The sequence below is a fragment of the Fulvia fulva genome, chromosome 2 (genome assembly GCF_020509005.1).
Source record: "Fulvia fulva chromosome 2, complete sequence".
In the NCBI taxonomy this organism is placed as follows: domain Eukaryota; kingdom Fungi; phylum Ascomycota; class Dothideomycetes; order Mycosphaerellales; family Mycosphaerellaceae; genus Fulvia; species Fulvia fulva.
In genome coordinates this window covers 4599306-4617564 of record NC_063013.1, presented here as the reverse complement: position 1 = coordinate 4617564, position 18259 = coordinate 4599306, and the positions used below count along the sequence as shown (strand labels likewise).

The 18259-nt window shown below is 54.3% G+C and overlaps 7 protein-coding genes across 7 annotated transcripts; 2 read left to right on the top strand and 5 right to left on the bottom strand.

Annotated features, from left to right (window-relative positions):
* Positions 1-271: 271 nt before the first annotated feature.
* On the bottom strand, positions 272-3643 carry CLAFUR5_03314 (uncharacterized protein; the record flags this gene model as incomplete). Its single annotated transcript, XM_047902462.1, has 1 exon — positions 272-3643. The coding sequence occupies one exon, from the start codon at positions 3641-3643 to the stop codon at positions 272-274; it is 3372 nt and encodes a 1123-aa protein (XP_047758271.1).
* A 1457-nt stretch (positions 3644-5100) lies between these two features.
* CLAFUR5_03313 (UV excision repair protein rhp23) lies at positions 5101-6417 on the bottom strand (the record flags this gene model as incomplete). Its single annotated transcript, XM_047902461.1, has 3 exons — positions 5101-5223; positions 5282-6148; positions 6199-6417. The coding sequence occupies 3 exons, from the start codon at positions 6415-6417 to the stop codon at positions 5101-5103; spliced, it is 1209 nt and encodes a 402-aa protein (XP_047758265.1).
* Positions 6418-6752: 335 nt separating this feature from the next.
* On the top strand, positions 6753-7963 carry CLAFUR5_03312 (putative MRF1 mitochondrial N(5)-glutamine methyltransferase mtq1; the record flags this gene model as incomplete). Its single annotated transcript, XM_047902460.1, has 2 exons — positions 6753-7039; positions 7099-7963. The coding sequence occupies 2 exons, from the start codon at positions 6753-6755 to the stop codon at positions 7961-7963; spliced, it is 1152 nt and encodes a 383-aa protein (XP_047758266.1).
* Positions 7964-8233: 270 nt separating this feature from the next.
* CLAFUR5_03311 (ATP synthase subunit beta, mitochondrial) lies at positions 8234-10286 on the bottom strand (the record flags this gene model as incomplete). The annotated part of the gene is made up of 8 exons (XM_047902459.1): positions 8234-8902; positions 8954-8999; positions 9085-9109; positions 9215-9407; positions 9461-9820; positions 9876-9955; positions 10047-10213; positions 10276-10286. 8 exons carry the CDS (start codon positions 10284-10286, stop codon positions 8234-8236), a joined length of 1551 nt encoding a protein of 516 aa, XP_047758267.1.
* A 1544-nt stretch (positions 10287-11830) lies between these two features.
* On the bottom strand, positions 11831-12736 carry CLAFUR5_03310 (putative rhamnogalacturonate lyase C; the record flags this gene model as incomplete). The annotated part of the gene is made up of 1 exon (XM_047902458.1): positions 11831-12736. The coding sequence occupies one exon, from the start codon at positions 12734-12736 to the stop codon at positions 11831-11833; it is 906 nt and encodes a 301-aa protein (XP_047758893.1).
* A 238-nt stretch (positions 12737-12974) lies between these two features.
* Positions 12975-14003, bottom strand: CLAFUR5_03309 (uncharacterized protein; the record flags this gene model as incomplete). Its single annotated transcript, XM_047902457.1, has 1 exon — positions 12975-14003. One exon carries the CDS (start codon positions 14001-14003, stop codon positions 12975-12977), a length of 1029 nt encoding a protein of 342 aa, XP_047758409.1.
* Positions 14004-14431: 428 nt separating this feature from the next.
* Positions 14432-18019, top strand: CLAFUR5_03308 (Cohesin subunit psc3; the record flags this gene model as incomplete). Its single annotated transcript, XM_047902456.1, has 1 exon — positions 14432-18019. One exon carries the CDS (start codon positions 14432-14434, stop codon positions 18017-18019), a length of 3588 nt encoding a protein of 1195 aa, XP_047758408.1.
* Positions 18020-18259: the final 240 nt, after the last annotated feature.

Below are 18259 nucleotides of genomic sequence, written 5' to 3'. Positions count from 1 at the left end.
TGATACAGTATGCCGATGGCTTCGGTTACGCTGTTCCGCTTACGACAGACACTATGCATGGCGAGCAAGTGCTTCAAGATCGATGGCGACGGCGAAGCGCGAATACGAAGGACTTCATAGTGTACAAGATGGGACGTCGTGGTGACGATAAAATACAGTCGGCTGACAATGCCGTGCGATGGCCCCAAGCTTTGTGGAGACAATTCTATCTTATGCATACCACCCCTGGTATGTCCAACTTGCGAATCGATTACAAAGACGTACCCGTCCTTCAGCGCTTCTGAGCCTTCGTGGTCGGATCATAATGCTTGAAATCACGCTTAGCATAGTCGCTCTGCGCACGCCTCCTTGAGCTTCCCTCTTCCTGCCTCTTCTGCTGAGCAAACGCTGGAATGCCCGCAGAAGGCCCTGATCCATACGATGATCGATGATCACTAGCCGGTGCTATGGCAGGTCCACCAAACTGTCCCAGCGGTCCGGGGCCGGGATGCTGACCCTGGTGCGGTGTTGATGGCTGCGAGACATGTCGAAACGGCGGATGACCAAAAAGATGCCAGTCCCCTGCTCCGCTTGGCACACCTGTCGGCAACATAGGCGGAAGCCCAGGAGGCATACCATATGGGGGAGTATGAGATGGTTCATAGCCGGGCGCTGGCGGCAGAGGCCCTTGGAGGCTTCTTCGATGGTGCCCGCCCCACTCATAGCTACCCGGGTAAGGATACGGGTCTCGACGTAACGATGGGGGTGGCGGTATCGTATGTCCTGGGAAGATTGGGAAACCGCCATAGGAGAGTGGATGGTAGTGCTCGTGGTTAGCCACTTGCGACAGCGCAGCAGTTGGGGTGCTCGTGATGTTTGGTCGAGGAGGAGCCGAGGTTTCTGGAGGACCGTTGAGACGAAAACGCATGATCTGAGGCTTCCCTTCTGGCGGCTCGGCGTTGTTGCTGCGTCGACGTCCGGCATTTTGCTTGCCTTGCTTGAAAGCCTTCCTTGACAGGCCTAGTCGGTCTGTCCTGCTGGTCTTGTGCATGGCTTTTGAACCTTGATTTCTCGACTGGCCCCTTTCGGCATCGCCAACAGTGCTGCTGTCTGCTGTGGCTTCAGTAGTCGTTGACTGACTGACGTCGGATGATGCTCGTGAGCGCGGCCTTTGTAGTAGTTCGTCGATGCTTGCTTTGCGAGGCGACAACACTTCAGCTTGATCCCGACCGATGCGGGAGTCGGATGCACCAGGGATACTGGGCGGATCAAAGGGCACGCGGACTGGAGCAGGCGGCTTGGGAGGCAGCGATGGATGCCGAGCCAGGTCCTCTCGTTTCTGCTCCTTGGAGTGGACTTCCGTGCCCGCATCGTCCTTCGTCTCGGTTGTGTCGACACGAGCAATACTCAGTGGTCCCGACGAGAAGTGATGGACCGGGCGCTCTACAGGCTGCGTGAATCTGGGAGAACGATCCAGGGTCGACGGACGGTGGTACTGCTCCGAGCTCAAGTCTCCCCGACTGTTCGTGTTGGACTGTAATGACTCCTCCTCACGATCGAGTCGACTAGGAGTGAGCTGCACGGATTCCGTGGTGTGTTGGAATGAACCCGCACCGGGCGAAGGAGGAACAGATTCGTGACTGGATAATGCAGGCTCGGCCGGCTTGACTGGGCCACGCGGCGATGGCTCCTCTTTTTGGTATGTGCCTGTTGGCAGAGACAGCAGAAAAGCCAGGTCACCACGAGACGGTTCCGCTTTGTGTCGCGGGCTCTCGCTTGGACGAGTGGGCGTGCGCTCCGCAACTTCATGTGCAAATGTAGCTCGCAGTGATGTTTGAGACTGGGGCTGGTCAAACGAGATCGGTGGCCGCAAGGGCGTCTGCGGTGGGCCCATGCGCTGCGGTTGGAAAGGAGGCCCTAGAGAGTGCTGCGGCGGCTTATTGTACCAAAACGACTGGGGAAATGGCTGGACTGCTGGCCTTGTCGCAAGCTTGGCAAGTAATTGCAAATCGTGTGCCTGCTCGTTCGGTATGACTGGGATGACAGGCAGGTTGTCAAGCCTCTCTTGCTCAGTAGCGGCATCTGCAAGGACTTGTGTGTTTTGGATGCTTTCCTTACGTGCGGTTGCTGCTCGACGGGCTGTGTCATTCATCACTGTGAAGCCAGCAGGAATCCGGGTCTGCTCATCAGCTTTGCGATAGTTGCGTACAGCTTCGAACATCTTGAAGCGGGATTCAAGGTCTTGTATGGAGCGCTCGCCCTCCAGAGCCATCCGGCTTCCAGACTCATACTCCGGGCCAAGCGGACCTGTTCTGACGAACCGGTACTGCATGCCTTGACGAGCTCGTATCACGTTGTCGTCTTCGTCGTCAGTCTCATCACCAAGCTCTCGCGTGCTCATCTGAGCTTTCCGGGCGATCGTTAACATATCGTAGCCCAATCGATCTAGATGTATTTCGCGTAAGTCGTTCACTTTCTGCTCGGTCGTTGCTGTTCGTGCGCTCGTCTCGCCCTCGAGTGTCTTCCGTAGGTTCTGCTTGTTCCATTTGTACTGCGCCTCGATTTGAGCTTTACGCCTAGCAAGGATATCGTCAAGCTGCTTCTGCACGCCGTCGCACTCCTCTGTACCCTGGTATTCAGGAACCTGCTCGTGCAGATGGGGATCGGCATCAAGCTGCTCCGTGGTCTTGAGCGCGATCTCAGCCAGAATTGGCTTCAACGAACGAGTGATAGCTCGAAAAGCAGATTTGATATGCAGTTGCCGCCGCAAAGTCGCTTCGACCCTCGCATCTGGGTGGTCTGCGCGTCGCCTGCCGGCTATACGTCGACGGGGGCCAAGCGTGGCATGATCCTCATCCACATCGTCGCCCTCTTCGATTTCGTCGGCTTCTGCTAGATCTTCAGCATCATCGAGGTCCTCTGCTTCTTCCACGATCGCAGCAGCCTTTGTCACTTTGGCAGTTACTGGCTCAACGACCTTGGCAGGAAACACAATATCTTGCATTGATGTTTCGGAGATTGGAGAGACTGGCTGAGACCCTAGCGGCGTTGCTGCTGGTGTGAGTTCTGTCGACTGTGCAATGCCACCATAGTCTGCAGCAAGCTCATCATCCGATGGCGAACTCTCGCGGGATTCTTCTCTGTCGGAGAGTTGATCCATCGGTATCACTTCGACTACGTCGAGGGGATGGCGGTCCGCGACGTCGTTTCCGGTAAGCATTTCCCCATCACCGCTACCGCTCGGTGTACCTGGAGGCGTTGGCGTTGTCCTCTTCCTTTTCCGGGATGGTGATGTGGCTGCGACAGTTGGCGAGAAAGGATCTGATCGAAATCGCCCCGACTTCTTGCTCGGCGATGACTGCGACTCGAATGATACATTAATTTCAGAAGCATCGTGGGTAGAAGAACCAGACACTCGTCTTGACGCTGCCGGCGTCTGGCTGCCAAGACTGTGTGATGTTGTTGGACGTATATCGTTGAAAGAGCCTCTCCGACTTTCGCTTTCATCTATAGAACCATCGAAGGAATCGGAGCCTTGTGATGGCAGCTTCTGTGCAGCACGTCTTGTGGTCATGTGCAGTGGCATCGAAGGATCAAAGCGGCCGGGTTTGCCAGATGAGCGACGTTGCCCTGTCGTCGTGCTGGTCTGCGAGTGGGGACTCATGACTGCGATATTCTTGTTAGCTGTCGAGCTGGCCATACGAACGTGCTTGCAGAAAATTGTGGTTGTATTGATTTGGCGGTAAAGTCGTGAGGAGCCGAGTTCAGGAAAACATTGCTTCGTGCTTTGCAGCAGGCAGTAGGGCAGAAATGGATCAATGAAGAACACAACAAATATCCTCGGATAAATGCCCGTCCAACAATGTCGCCGTAGTCGAGGATCTTGTGCTTATAGCAGCGACGAAAGCGCTTGTGCTGCTCCACCAGTGGCTGTCGTCCCAGTAGGATTGCGGCGAGCGAGTGAGCATCGAAGTGGACGCAGATGCAAGCGCAGCCGTCGCTTGTCGCCCTTGATGCAAGACTCGAAGGAGAGTGAGGAAACGTACCTGGCTGTCGGAGACTGAAGAGCCCGCAATAGCGAGCCTTCGAGTGATGCTCCGATGTCAACAGTGAAGTCGAACAACGGAGGAGCGTGTGAGGCGGCTGGTTCGCTTGGTCAAATGCAAGAATGACAATCGTTCATTGGCGTCGCACAAAACCGCAGGACGGCAGTTAAGGGTTGCAAAGCAAAACAAGTACAAGTTCCATAGCCCTCTGGAGAGAGCCTACTCGCAAGAGCACGGTGAGGCGTCGTGCAGAGGGCAATACATGAACGTTCATCTTTCCGGGTTGGACTCTGGAGTGCAAAAAGGCGCTATATCCCAAAGAAGCTACGAGCGCTTGCTCCCGTGAACTAGCATAATCCCTGTCGTCGATACATCCGCCGCCGCATTGTCTCCGATGTTTCAACAATACATGTACCCTCACGCAGCATGCATGTGTGATGGCGGCGACACAAGTTGCACAGATGACCGGAACCTACGGTAACGACCAAGCGCTTCGTGCTGTCAATCTAAGTGGCCTTGTCTCCAAATCCGAAGGAGGACCAAGGTTCTATGCGCATGTAGACGATATCCAGCTGAACGCTCTGGAGAGAAAGCGGAACAACGATGGGCTTCGAATAGTCGCGTAGCAGTTCTCGACGACATTGGACAAGCTGAGGCGCACATATATCCTTATACGATGTCTCAGACAGCAACGACGCAATTGAACGACGCGCCCGATGCAACGACACACCACGTTTCACTGACAGGCAAGAGATGAATTCACGGGCGTGGATATCACATAGTACGATAAGCACTCCTCATTGTCGTCTCATTGCATGGCTATGTACAGTTGAGAAGTATGAATTACCCTCCCTTCACCGATAGTCTGAATTGAGACTCCCTATGCCAGCTGAAAGGCACTTGTACTTGCGCCCACCGGTCAGCCACTATGCGGCAGCTCGTTTACGTCGTTGTCATCGTCATTGTGGTCTTATCCCTCGTGCGTGTCGAACGTGCAGTTTCGGTAAGGCCGGATGTTCGGGAGTGGCCGCCTGCTGCTGCTGAGTGCGGAAATATAGCCAATATCGCTCTCCGGCTAGTTCGACTCGTCAGGTTCATCAGGCTGGTCGAAGAGGAAGTTGGCTGCGAGCTCTTCGTTCTTATCGCAGGCGAAGTAGGCCTGGATGACCATGTCTCGCTCAAATCCGAGTCTACAGAGCTGGAAACAAAAGTTAGTGTCAAATTTTACCCATAAGGTCACAAGTGTGGTGACTTACTCTCTCGATGGCCTCCCGCTCCTCCTCAGTAACACTTATTTGCTGGGCGCCGGGAGGAAGTGCAACATCGTCGTCTCCATCCTCCGCCAGTAGCTGCATAAATTGTTCTGGGTTCTGGGTGATGATCTGAGCGAGCTGTGGGTTACCAGCCGCGACTTGCTGAAGAATCGGCTCGAGCATCTGTGGCTGTTGCTGAACGACCTGACGAAGTTGCTGGAACTGGGGGTTGCTTCTTAGAAACTCCAAGTTGGCAGCACCTCCTTGTCCTCCACCTTGACCTCCGCCCTGTCCTCCGCCGAGCGCTGCAGCAAGACCTCCGGCACCTGCACCAGCACCAGCACCAGCGCCAGCGCCACCGCGAGCACCTGCGCCACCTCTGCCTGCCTGTGCGGCCTGCTCGAAGAGGTTGACCGGCTCATCACCGGAAGGAGCTGCAGTCTCTGTCGCCGGCGCTGCTGGAGCAGCAGGTTGTTGTCCCTGATTCGAAGCTGGTCGTGGTGATGCAGCTGCTGGTCGCTCCTCTTGCTGTGCGCTTGCTGGGATACCGTTCAGAAGGTACTCCACAGCACGATCTGGGTTGAAGAAGGCAGCGCGCATCGCCCGGTCGATCTGATCGCGCGGGAAGCCCATGGCCTCCATGCCCGCGATGGCAGCTGTGCGCTGCTCGCCGAGTGCAAGTGCAGACGGGTCATTGAAGTTGGCGGGCTCTGAAGTCGCGGCGGCCGACGCAGGCGCAGGAGATGGGGTCGCTGGCGGTTGCGAAGTGTTTGTAGAGGGCGCGGCCTGTGGAGCGGCTGGTGCTGCTGGGGTCGATACGGGCTTTGCAGGTGTCGATGGCTCTGCTGGTTTTGATGGGGCGACTTTTGGCTGTCTTGTGTTAGCGTGAGTGCAACTATCATGTCGGATAAAAGACCTACCTTGGAGGTCATGCAAACGATGAATCCCTTCTCCTCGATCTTGTACGACTCGATAGTGTTGTCATCTTGCAGAATCTTGCCCGAGTAGATGAGCTTCTGTGTCGAAGGCTCCCATCCTTTCTCTGCGCTGATCTTCTCCTTCACCTGTCCGATCTTCTCGCTCGGGTCGGCCTCGATTGTGAACTTCTGCTGTTTGAGGTCCTTGAAAGTCAACTTCATGATGACTTTGTCGCTGCTTCAGCTGGTGGTGGTTGGTGATGTCAAGCTCGAAGTCGTGGCGCAAGCGGCGTCGGCGATGATCTTTGGAGGGGTAGTTGGAGGTAAGTCTGTCTGGTGTGATGAGATACAGTGTTGTCGGTGGTTATTGCAAGAATGTGCGCGGTGCTCGGCGGTGGTCTTACGTACATGTAGTGGAAGAAGGCAACAACAGTGACGGAGGTATTAGACTACAAGGAAGATGCAGGGTCAGTATCAGGGTGGGGCACTTGCCTGAACCTTGTCCGAGCCGCAATCACACATACAAACATGCATTCACGTCCTTTCGTCATTGACACATGCCTCGCATTCACCCAAAGGACTTTCTGCGAGCTCGCGCCATCGACAAAGCCGTTCACTCACTGCTGCCAGTCTGTCGAGACTTGGCTTCTGCACGCAATGAGCTACGCTGGTTACAGGACCATGCAGTCCACCTCTCTCAGCGCTTAGGACATGCAGACCAACAAGGTCTTCTCGCAGGCTTCGTGTCACGCCGTGCTCGTGGTGAGCCATTGCAGTACATTCTAGGCTCCGAGTTTGTTGGAGATCTTGAGATCAAGTGTCGTCCAGGAGTTTTGATTCCCAGGTGTGGTTGCCAATGAAGCCTCTTGCCAGTACATAGTCTAATCAATGCCATGCTTTCAGACAAGAGACCGCTGCATCAGTATCACATCTCGCAAGACTACTCTCAATACAACGTGATAAATGGGAGCAGAAGATCAAGCCCGTCCGTGTGCTCGATCTATGCACTGGCACTGGCTGCATACCTCTCCTCTTCCACCATGAGTTCTACCAAAACGAAGCTCACGGAGACGTACCTCTAGAGCTTGTCGGTGTAGACATTTCACCACAAGCATTGAGCCTATCTCGCGAGAACTTGCTGCATCAAATAGCAGATCGATCTCGTTCCAAACAACGCGGTCATCTGAGTACCAGATCCCTTCAGAGCATAGCCTTTGTACAAGCCGACATCCTCAAAGATGAGAACTGGTCAAACGAGCCACCATCTATGCCAGAAGCCCTCCGCCGTCTGAGCGGCGACGACGATGACGACGACGAAGAGAACGCAGAACTACCAACGTTTGACATCCTCATCTCCAATCCACCCTACATATCCCCCAAATGCTTCAAAACTACGACCCGTCGATCAGTGCGAGACTACGAACCAAAAACGGCCCTCGTACCTCAGCACTCAAGAACATCGTCACAATCCGACGAGGCCATCGGCGACACCTTCTACCCTCGCCTCCTGCAAATCGCAAACCTCGTCAAAGCCAAGATACTGCTCCTCGAAGTATCAAACATGGACCAAGCACGGCGAGCAGCTAGTGTGGCCATTAATGCTAGGGAGTGGGCCTCGGTGGAGATCTGGCGAGACGATCCAGCTCATGACCAAGCTGTGACCGAGGAAACTGGCTTGGCAGGTACTGCAGTCAGAGTGCGAGGATCAGGCCATGGCAGGTCCGTTTTCGCGTACAAGGCAGAGGCGAACGACTGGCTGAAGGGGTAGCGTGGAGCAAGTAGCTTAGATACCCATAGCCAGCACGAAATCATTGCCAAAAGCTCATCAAGATTCGGATCGGGTATTTACGTATATCTAGTGATCTTCAGCAAAGCGTACCATTCAAATGAAACATCGGGACGTGGGTTCTGGACAAATGAAACGCGTTCGAGATCTACGGTTACAATCGATCCGACCTTGCTCTCCCTGGCGCTTGTATTCTGTACAAGTATGGGCGCTAGAGAGCTTGATCGTTCATCTCCACTCATCGATATCCATCTATGTTGACTTCTCGAGATCTGCCAGAATCTTCTTGCCCTTCGCCTGTGCCTCCTCGAAGTTGCCAACCATGTAGAAAGCACCTTCTGGGAGGTCGTCACCCTCACCCTCCATGATGCGCTTGAACGATGCAATGGTGTCCTTGAGGTCGACAAGCTTGCCCTCGATACCAGTGAAAACCTGGGCGACAGTGAAAGGCTGGCTCAGGAAACGCTGGATCTTACGGGCACGCTCGACAGTGCGCTTGTCCTGCTCAGAAAGTTCGTCCATACCGAGAATAGCAATGATATCCTGGAGCGACTTGTACTCCTGGAGCATTTGCTGCACTCGGAGAGCGGTTCGGTAGTGGTCCTCACCGATGATACGGGCGTCCAACATACGGGAGGCGGAATCCAGAGGGTCGACAGCTGGGTAGATACCCAACTCAGAGATACCACGGGAAAGCACAGTTGTGGCGTCCAAATGGGCGAAGGTGGTGGCGGGCGCAGGATCCGTCAAATCGTCGGCTGGCACGTACACGGCCTGGACGGAGGTGATGGATCCCTTCTTGGTGGTGGTGATACGCTCTTGCATACCACCCATGTCGATGGCTAGGGTTGGCTGGTATCCGACGGCAGATGGAATACGACCGAGAAGAGCAGACACCTCAGCACCGGCTTGAGTGAATCGCTGGGAACAGTCAGTATTGATGAGTGAGGGAAGGGAGCAGATTTTACGAACGAAGATGTTGTCTATGAAGAGGAGCACATCCTGGCCTTCCTCGTCACTGTAAAGATATTAGTTGAGCTCGAAAAATTGTGGCAGTAACTCAGCGTTGTTTCTGAGCAGCCAGGGAGGTGTAGAAACTATACCGGAAATATTCTGCTACGGTCAACCCTAGTAATACGTTAGTACAGGAGTCTCGAGAAAAGCACTTGAAGCCATGCGTAGAACGGATCGCTCCGGCCTCGCAACATGCTCTCCGAGCGTGGGATCACTTACCAGTAAGGGCGACACGGGCACGGGCACCGGGTGGCTCGTTCATCTGACCGAAGACGAGGGCGACCTTGGACTCGCCATCGAGCTGAATGACACCAGTCTCCTGCATTTCGTGGTACAGATCGTTACCCTCACGGGTACGCTCACCGACACCAGTGAAGACGGAGAAACCACCGTGAGCCTTGGCGATGTTGTTCTGGTGCGTGTGTTAGTATATGCTGTTGTGTCTGGGAGCGTGTCGTAACGTACGATGAGCTCCTGAATGAACACAGTCTTTCCGACACCGGCACCTCCGAAGAGACCAATCTTACCACCACGGGCGTATGGGGCGAGAAGGTCGACGACCTTGATACCAGTGACCAAGACCTCGGCGGATGTGGCCTGATCAATGAACTCTGGAGCTTCCTGGTGGATAGGCAGCTTCTTCTCGTGCTTGATGGGGCCACGCTCGTCAATTGGGTCACCAGTGACGTTCATGATGCGACCAAGGACACCTGGGCCGACTGGAATCATGATCGGGTCACCAGAGTCGGTAGCCTTCTGTCCACGAACGAGACCCTCGGTACCGTCCATGGCAATGCATCGCACGACGTTCTCACCCAAATGTTGCTGTTTCTCCGCGTTAGCGCCACGCTATGCCCGAGTGTCCATGTCATCCACGTACTGCGACCTCCAAAACCAGCTTGTTGCCGCCATTGGTAGTCTCGAGGGCGTTGAGAATCGGTGGGAGGGTGTCGGTTGGGACTGGTGCTCGCGTTAGTGTGTTGTTGTAGCTGTTGCCGGCCAGGTGTCTAGCTCGGCAAATCTCTTTCGGGTGGAGGGCGAGGGCGCGTACACTTCACGTCGACGACGGCACCAATGACCTGGTGAACCTTTCCTTCCCTTGCGGCGTCGCTGGAGGCGAATCGCTGTGAGATGGCAGGCGCAAAGGTCTTTGCCTGGAATGCGCTGGTGATGGGAGAGGCCCTCAAGGGCTGGGCGCGCAGCGACCGAGCAATGCCGCTGGAGCGAGTCAGTAGGGGCCCCAATGGCAGTGTCGGCGTGTTCGATGTGATGGGACGTACTTGCGGATCATCTTGACGGCGATGATTTGGTGTTGTGGGAGTGGAGTGAGGTGATGTGCTGCAGTAGAGGAGCTGTCAAGCTTGAAGGGAGAGCAAGTTCGAAAGACTTGGCGGGAGATCCCGAAGACCACTTCCGAGTCGAACCGACGACCACAGCTTCCTCACTTGACAACGCCACTTTGCCGTGCATGAGGCGCGACAACAGCAATAATTCTTGCTGGTTCGTCGTTCGAGCTGCACAATCATCACATGTCTCCTTGACTTCGCTGCTCTTATCAGGCATACACAGACTTGATCGGCATGCTGTCGTGGGGAACTCTGTGGCCATACGGAAGGCACGAAAACTCATCGTCGAGAGCATCGTCAGCAGCAGAACCGACCATGTCATCCAGAGATCTCAACCAGGATAAAATCGAGAAGCTCAACCTGACAATGTCGCCATTCCTACGCCTCCCTGCAGAACTTCGAGAACAAATCTGGCTTCAGACGGTTGCTGATCTTGAAGTGCTGGACATCATCCATCCCACGGTAGGCCCTTCCAAATGACCATCGATACGGGTGCCACAGCCAGCAATAGCGAATGCATGCCGCCAAATACGTCGCGAAGTGATACCACTCTTCTACAGACATAACACATTTCAGCTGCACTGTGCACTCAAGTTCAAAGTCCGGGATGCCCTCGAAAATTTATCCTCAAGATCTAGTCCAGGATGGTTGCTTCGAGATATAGCATCAGAAGTGCAGCTGCTCAGCATTATGCAGTACAGCTACGCTGTGATGGAAAACTTTGAGACTGCTCGAAGGTGGCTTGCAGCCATCGGACCAGAAAACCAGAAGTTCATCGGTAGCATACAGATCTGTTGTTTAGCAGCCGATGAGTGTATTCTGCGAGAGATGGCAACGATGCGCTTCGACTACAAGTCTTTGCAAATACTTGGTGCAGACCAACCTGTTTTAGCAGAATGCTGGGAGTGGAGTGCCGAGGACGAAGGCGACGATGCCGAGCAACGATGTCGAGCTACTGCATGTGCCAATAGGTATATGCCTCACAAGCATTGCCAGATCAGACGCACGGGCTGAACAAGAGTTTGCTCGGTTGTAGTCTGGGGGAGAGGAATATTCGGTGCACAACACACAGACATCGAATTCAAACCCCCAATGTTGATATCAGTACCGATAGAGGTCAGTAGCTCCATGTTCTTATATCTATGGGCCGACACTGTTCTGCCACTGTCGCGCTCTCCGCTGAGACATCCTTCACCCTTGCGAGCATGTCAAGCGCCAGCTTACTGCACGATAGGTGTCAGATCGGAACACGGCCTCAGTCACACACTATCGACAGCCTGCCTCAGCAGTCAACATGGCCTTGTAGTAAGGCGCGAGAGTCTTCATCGATATATCATGACGGACAGATTGTGCAGCCAGACGTGGTCGAGTGGTCTGTAAGACGGAGGATATGCATTGTACCAGCACTGACTGGGAAGTGCGAGCAATTGTATTCACGTTACTCCACGCCGATTGAGATCCAACTGCACAATCCAGATGGGATGGTACGCTATCTCCCTCGTCGTGCGCCTTCATTCGCGGCATTGACAAACAAAGTCTCCTTTCCCCTCTTAATCGGCTCTTGTGCCATGCAGAAGCTCGTTTCATCATACTGCTCCACCTTCTCTTTCTCCAGGGTCGCCAGTACGACTGTCCTTTTATGCTCAATAGCCCTCTCATACGACGGCTTCCTCCATCGATCGAGAACCGCATTCCTCCAAACAACCTTCTCCGCTCCCCAGCTCCGATGCACATATCCAAAACAATGCATCAACGGCTTCGCCCTCGCCACAGCAGCGAACAGGTCCGGGCACCCCGCGTGATTCAACGGGTTGGCGCGGTCCATAATTCCGGCTGGAGGACCGTGGGTTATGGCAATGTCTACATTACTTCGAATAGTCCATTCGTGCTTGTCGTTGTATTGGAAGCCCCATTTTGGGTCCGTTGAGGTTGTAAATGGGCTCGCATAGACACTCAAAGCAGCACCATTCTGAAGGCTGAAGGTATGTGTGCCTTCGTCGAGGAAGACGATGCCAGCTGCTTTGGCCTCTTGGGTGTCGAAGAGGGCTTTCGCATCGCCAGGTTCGCCATGGTCCTGCGTGAAGGTCGCTGCGGCATTGTCAGGGGAGATAGCTTGGTTGCATCTTTTCTGACATGCTTTTTGATATCCTCTCTGATATGCTACTGGGTCGAGGGTCCAGTCGTGGTTACCGGCTATGACAAGCTTCAACGATGCTCTGATCGAATGTAATAGACGTATGGCCGTGTGGTATTCCTCTAGGCCTGAATCGTGGGTCAGGTCGCCGCAGTGGATGGCGACGTCAACTTCAGGCAGGGTTGGGATTTTGAGCCTTTCTGCGTCTGCTCCGTGCGTGTCTGATAACACCAAGAATCGCGTCATGATTGTATTGGCCATGTTCGATTGCAAAGTGTTAGTTCACGGCGATAACTCTAGCTGTGACTGTCTGAAGTAGATGGTTCTGAAGTAGATGGTGGCTCGGGGATGCTTTGCGAGGACACATGTATTTGCCAGCCAACCAGCGTGCTGGGAAAGCTAGATGGAAGAATTTTTAGAAGCTGCTACGTATCAGTTGTCCTCAGTTTCAACACCACATCGTAACACTCACTGCTTCCGACGGCGTTCATGACGGCCATCATCGCAAGCACAACAAAGATCTCTGTCCAAATTCTCGGACCACAGTGCCCTCATGCGCTAGCATATCATGCAGCCAGCGCCGTGCAGCCTCCAGCACTGGCGCGCCGAACTTGACCACAACACAGCCTCTCACAGATGCAGCTGACCACAGCACACCGCCATGCGCCTCTGACCGATGCCTTTCAGCTCGCTTTTCCGCCAAAGGATCAACTTCATCTTCTCCACTGTCGCTGCCGCTGTCCCACTTCCTGCCGCCAATTCGTGGCAGGAGCTTGAACTCGCTCATGAAGTGCTGGCCAAGTGACATGTACAGCTTGCCGTACAGAATCAGAGTCCCGTAGACTGCGAGACCGTCCATGCGATGTGCAACGCTGTCGCCTAGAGTCTGATCGTCGAGCAGCAAATTGTCTCGCAGAAGGAGCTTTCGCTGTCCGTTTGCGTGAGAAAGATACACTTCATTGTGGCTGCCGTAATGATAGAAAGACCAGTTCTCGCCGTTGGCAGGCCGTCCGCTGGAGACCCAGTCAAGGACACACATGCTCGCAGAAGTTGCACTAGTCCATTCAGGCAGGCTTATATTGTACACCTGCCGTTGCCTGAAGTTGCTTTTTTCGAACGGCTGGACCGGATCCGGTAGGTAGCAAAGTGCTGAGCCAGGAGCAAGAGTCACTGTCGTAGATTGCTTGCTCAGGACCTCGCGACCCGGCGACTTGAAGAGTTTCGTGCTCCCTTGTGTCAGGAGGATCAGACGTGTTGCTGATTCGAGGATGACATGAAGGTCGATGGCGTCTCCAGCTACCAGGCCACCTCCATACGTGAGTAAGTAGACAGTGTGAATCAAGTGACTCTGATCGCTCTCTGTCCTTGATGGAGCAGGCGAGACCAACTTCAATGGGTACTGGTAGTTTATGGTACGCAACTTGGGCGTATTGGGAGGAAGCAGGGCCAGATGGATCGTGCCATGGCCTGGTGATGATTTTGGTGCAGCGAATGGGTTGGACTGGGCAGTCCGCACTTCTGGTGTCATCGAAGTATCATTGTCAAAGCACAGAATGAGTGTCTTCGAGGAGGAGAAAGGCCATGTTGTAGAGTTCAGATTTTATCTTGACGAGAAAGATTCAGTAGGGACGCGCAAGGCAGCAATGTTTGCCTGACCACGACGCGTTCACGGCGTTGCGTTTCGATGACCCATGCCCCACTCTCCATACATTCTGTTTCGTTGATTGACATTCATCAGACACCCACACTTCCACACTTCAACTGACATCGCATTGTTCATACGTCCCTTCCGCTCTTAACTTCGTAACGACAGCTCCTGCCACGACATAATGCGCAACTGCTGATTCCAAAATCGCTCCGCCACGCGTACATCGCTACCAAGGAGACGCGACGAGGACAACATTTGTCTGTCGCGAACGATATACGCGTCACTACAACCTCCACGACACAGTCAACATGTCGACATCAACGTCACCGGCACCGGACGCGACGAGCACGGCAAATCGCGCGTCCTCACGCGTTCGAAAACAGCCCGACCACTTCACATGCAGCCCGTTTTCTAGCAGCAAGCGCAAACGAGGTGATGCCGAGGATGCAGACGCTGATGGTGATGTCGATATGGACGACGAGGAAGACGACGAGGCAGACCAGGATCCAGAAGACGACGAGCCCGCAGAGGAAGAGATCCGCGAGAAGGCGAAGCGGGTGCGCAAGCCGAAGAGCAGCGCGCCCAAGAAGCCAGCGTTGAAGAAGCCAAAGGTCAACGGAACGACCACTCTGCCGCTTCGCACCGCAGCGAAGGCTCCAGCTAGGAAACGCGCGTCCAAGAAGGCCAAGATCGCAGACAGCGCAGACGCAGAGGCCGCGGGTGGGCTATATGCAGAGCTCTTTGGACACGGCAAGACCATCGAGGAGGTTGTGGCGGGGTGGCTCCAGGCCTTCCAAGAGCACGAGGCTCGCGCATTGGCAGACGTGATCAACTTCGTTCTGAAGTCGGCCGGCTGCAACAGCAAGCTCAGCGACCACGACATCGAGAACCCGGATAGTGCTGCTGCTAAACTCACAGACCTGCAAGACGAGTACCAAGCGACCGAGCCCTCCGACTACCCGATCATCGCCAAAGGCAAGAACGCCGCATCCTTCAAGGCCAGCATGTGCGGGCTCATGCATGCTTTGATCAAGTCGGTTGGAGCAAGAGGCGAGTTGATGACGGAGCCAGAGCTCATAGAGAACATTCACGTGTGGCTGTCGACGATGAGCTCAGCAAGCAATCGTTCGTTCAGACATACCGGTGCAGTCTGCTGTTTGAGTGTGTTGAGCGCACTCTGCGAAATCACCAAGGACATTGCGCAGAAGTCAGCCGAGAACTCGCGACACGCTGAAAACGAGCGTAAGAAGGGCAAAGGCGTGAACAAGGAGCGAGTGAAGAACATTGAGCAAAAGGCGAGGGATGCACATAAGGAGCTACAATTCGCGGAAGTTTTGCTCAAGGATTGGTTCGACACGGTCTTCATCCACCGCTACCGTGATGTGGACCCAGTCGTTCGACGAGACTGCATCGAAGCTCTTGGGGACTGGATCATTACATATCCAGACCACTTCTTCGATGGCCAACATCTGCGATACATGGGCTGGCTGTTGAGTGACGAGAATTCGGCAGCTCGTAGTGAGGTGGTAAAGACGCTCATCCACTTGTATGGCGAACAGAGCAGGATCGGTGGACTCAAGACCTTTACTGAGCGCTTCCGTGCTCGGCTGGTCGAGATTGCCACTGCAGATACTGACCTGCACATTCAAGTCCTCGGCATAGAACTGATTGAAGTGCTACGCAGGAACGATCTACTGGAGCCTGACGACATTGACGCTGTTGGACGGCTGGTCTTCCACGACAATCCGAAAGTACGGAAAGCCGTGGCCGGGTTCTTTTCTGCCAACGTGGATGACCTCTACACATCAAAACTGGAAGAGCTCGGCGGATCTGAAGCTCTAGAGGAAGTCATGCCCGAAGCCAACGAAGACAACTTCGAGACACCGAGAGTCGAATGGCTGAGGTACAAGTCCTTGGCAGAGATGCTTCATGAGTACGACCAGGATGTCAATTTGCCGAGCAATGTGGAGCGCAGCACTGCAGATGGCACTCTCATACTGCATGCAGCTGGTGTGGACTCGCGCTTTACGCTGGCTGCGGACGTTCTGTACGACAGCATTGATGATCTCAAGGACTGGCAGGCTCTGTCTGGGTACCTCTTGTTCGACCACTCTGCAAATCGTGCCAACGGGGTGGCTAATGACCCTTTGTCGCAGCTCAAGCACGAGTGCACTCTGACCGAGAACGAAGAAATTGTGCTCCTCGAAGTGCTTATTGCGGTAGTAAGGCGTTCCTTGACCGATCTGGCCGAAAAGATCTCCGGACCAAAAACCAAGCTGTCGAAGAAGCAAAAGGAAGATTTACAGGACGATCAAGACGAGGCCGTACGAAACCTGAGCGAGGTCACACCAAAGCTGCTGAAGAAGTTTGGAGACGTGCCCAATACGGCGGGCGCTGTCCTGCGTTTGGGCGGCGTGCTTGCACTGCCTTCACTACAGGGACTACGTCAAGACTCAGCTGACAGCGCGACATTACTGGACGCTCTGCGCAAGCAATTCATGGCACATGGCACCGACGAGGTACTTGGTCCAGCTACTGCCTCAATTCTGCACGCCCTTTCTTACGATGAGCTTGACGAGTCAGCTCTCGAGAAAGTCAACAGTCTGTGGGAGGATGTCGTTGGCAATCTGGCGGAACTGCTCACCGTGGAAAGTGTCATGGTCCGTGGCGCTACATCACACGAAGAATTGCAAGCGCTCAGCAACAATTTGCTGCGCATCGTCAGACTGGCAACAGTGTCGAATTGCACTCAAGCACTGGAAGATGACAGCGTGTCAGGGACTTATGAAGCCATCGACAAGACGTACAGTGGCGCGATCGACTTCATCATTGATCTAATACTGCGCGCGACTCCACCAAGCAACTCGGCCGATGTCGATGCTGAAGATGCTGCATTGGAAGACTTGGTCGCTTCCCGTGCGGCCGAAGCTGCGCTGTGGTACTTCAGATGGAATATTGCAAGCGTGATGACTGCCGTGGAGGGTGGTAACGCCGAGGATACTGACATCGCTGCTCTCGAACCGCTGGCAACACGACACACCGCGTACTCTGAGAATCTCGTCACTGTGATGCAGTCGCGGCGTGCCACAGAACCTGTTTGCCATGCAATGACAGTCTGTCTGCTCGAGCTGTACACAAACTCTGCTGTCTTACGGACTGTCAATGCGGCGCCGAACGTCAGTGATACCTATACCGTACTCATTCTCGACATGACCGCAGAGCATGAGAAGGCGATCATGAAGGTCTTTGTCACAGCGGAGAAGGAATTCGCTAAGCTCAGCGGCAAGAAGCTAGAAGTGCCAGTCGCGGAAGCTGTAAATGATGTTGAAGATGATGATGTCGATGTTGACGCCGATCCTGTCGATGACGACCCTCTATCTGACGACGATGACGAGGATGAGACGCAGCCACAGACTCAAGCATCGCAGCAGAAGCGAGACGAGAAGCTCATCAAGCCCATCCTCGCGGAGCAACGTCTATGTGTGTTGACATCTCGACTGGTCCATGCCATCGCAGGCGGTGTCATCAACGACACAGTAACACGAAAGAGAGTAGAGCGCAACAAGACCAAGCTTGGGCCCAACTTCAAGGAAGTGCTCGCCTACCTCGAGAACGATAGTCTCATCAAGAAGGCGACCAAGGCAAAGCCGAAGCCCAGGGCAAAGCCACAAGCCCCGGCTGTCACGAATGGCACATCAAAGAAGACCAAAGCGAACCCAAAGAGCAACGCCATCGTCGCTGATGATGAGATGAGCGACGACATCGAAGACGAAGAACAAGAGGAGGCAGCACGGCAAGAGCGTGAGCTGGAGGACGACAACGAGCGTGAACCAGAGGAGGATGAAGAGGTGGTCAACGGCGCGCCGACGGAAGAGGAGAGTGTCCTAGGCGACTAGATGGAGTTGCTGGCTGGCTCTTATGTTTCACGATACCCTTCTGCGAGTTTCCTGCATTGCTAGCACACTTTACATCATGACTTTGCTTCCACGGGCCATTAGAGGAACAGCATACGGCGCAATGAGATAAAACGCGGATGTGTGATACTTTACTTCTCAGTCTTTTCATGATGAGATCGTCGTCTTTACACGTAATCTATCAATCTGCCTCATTCATCATGTGGGTATCACTGTGCAGAT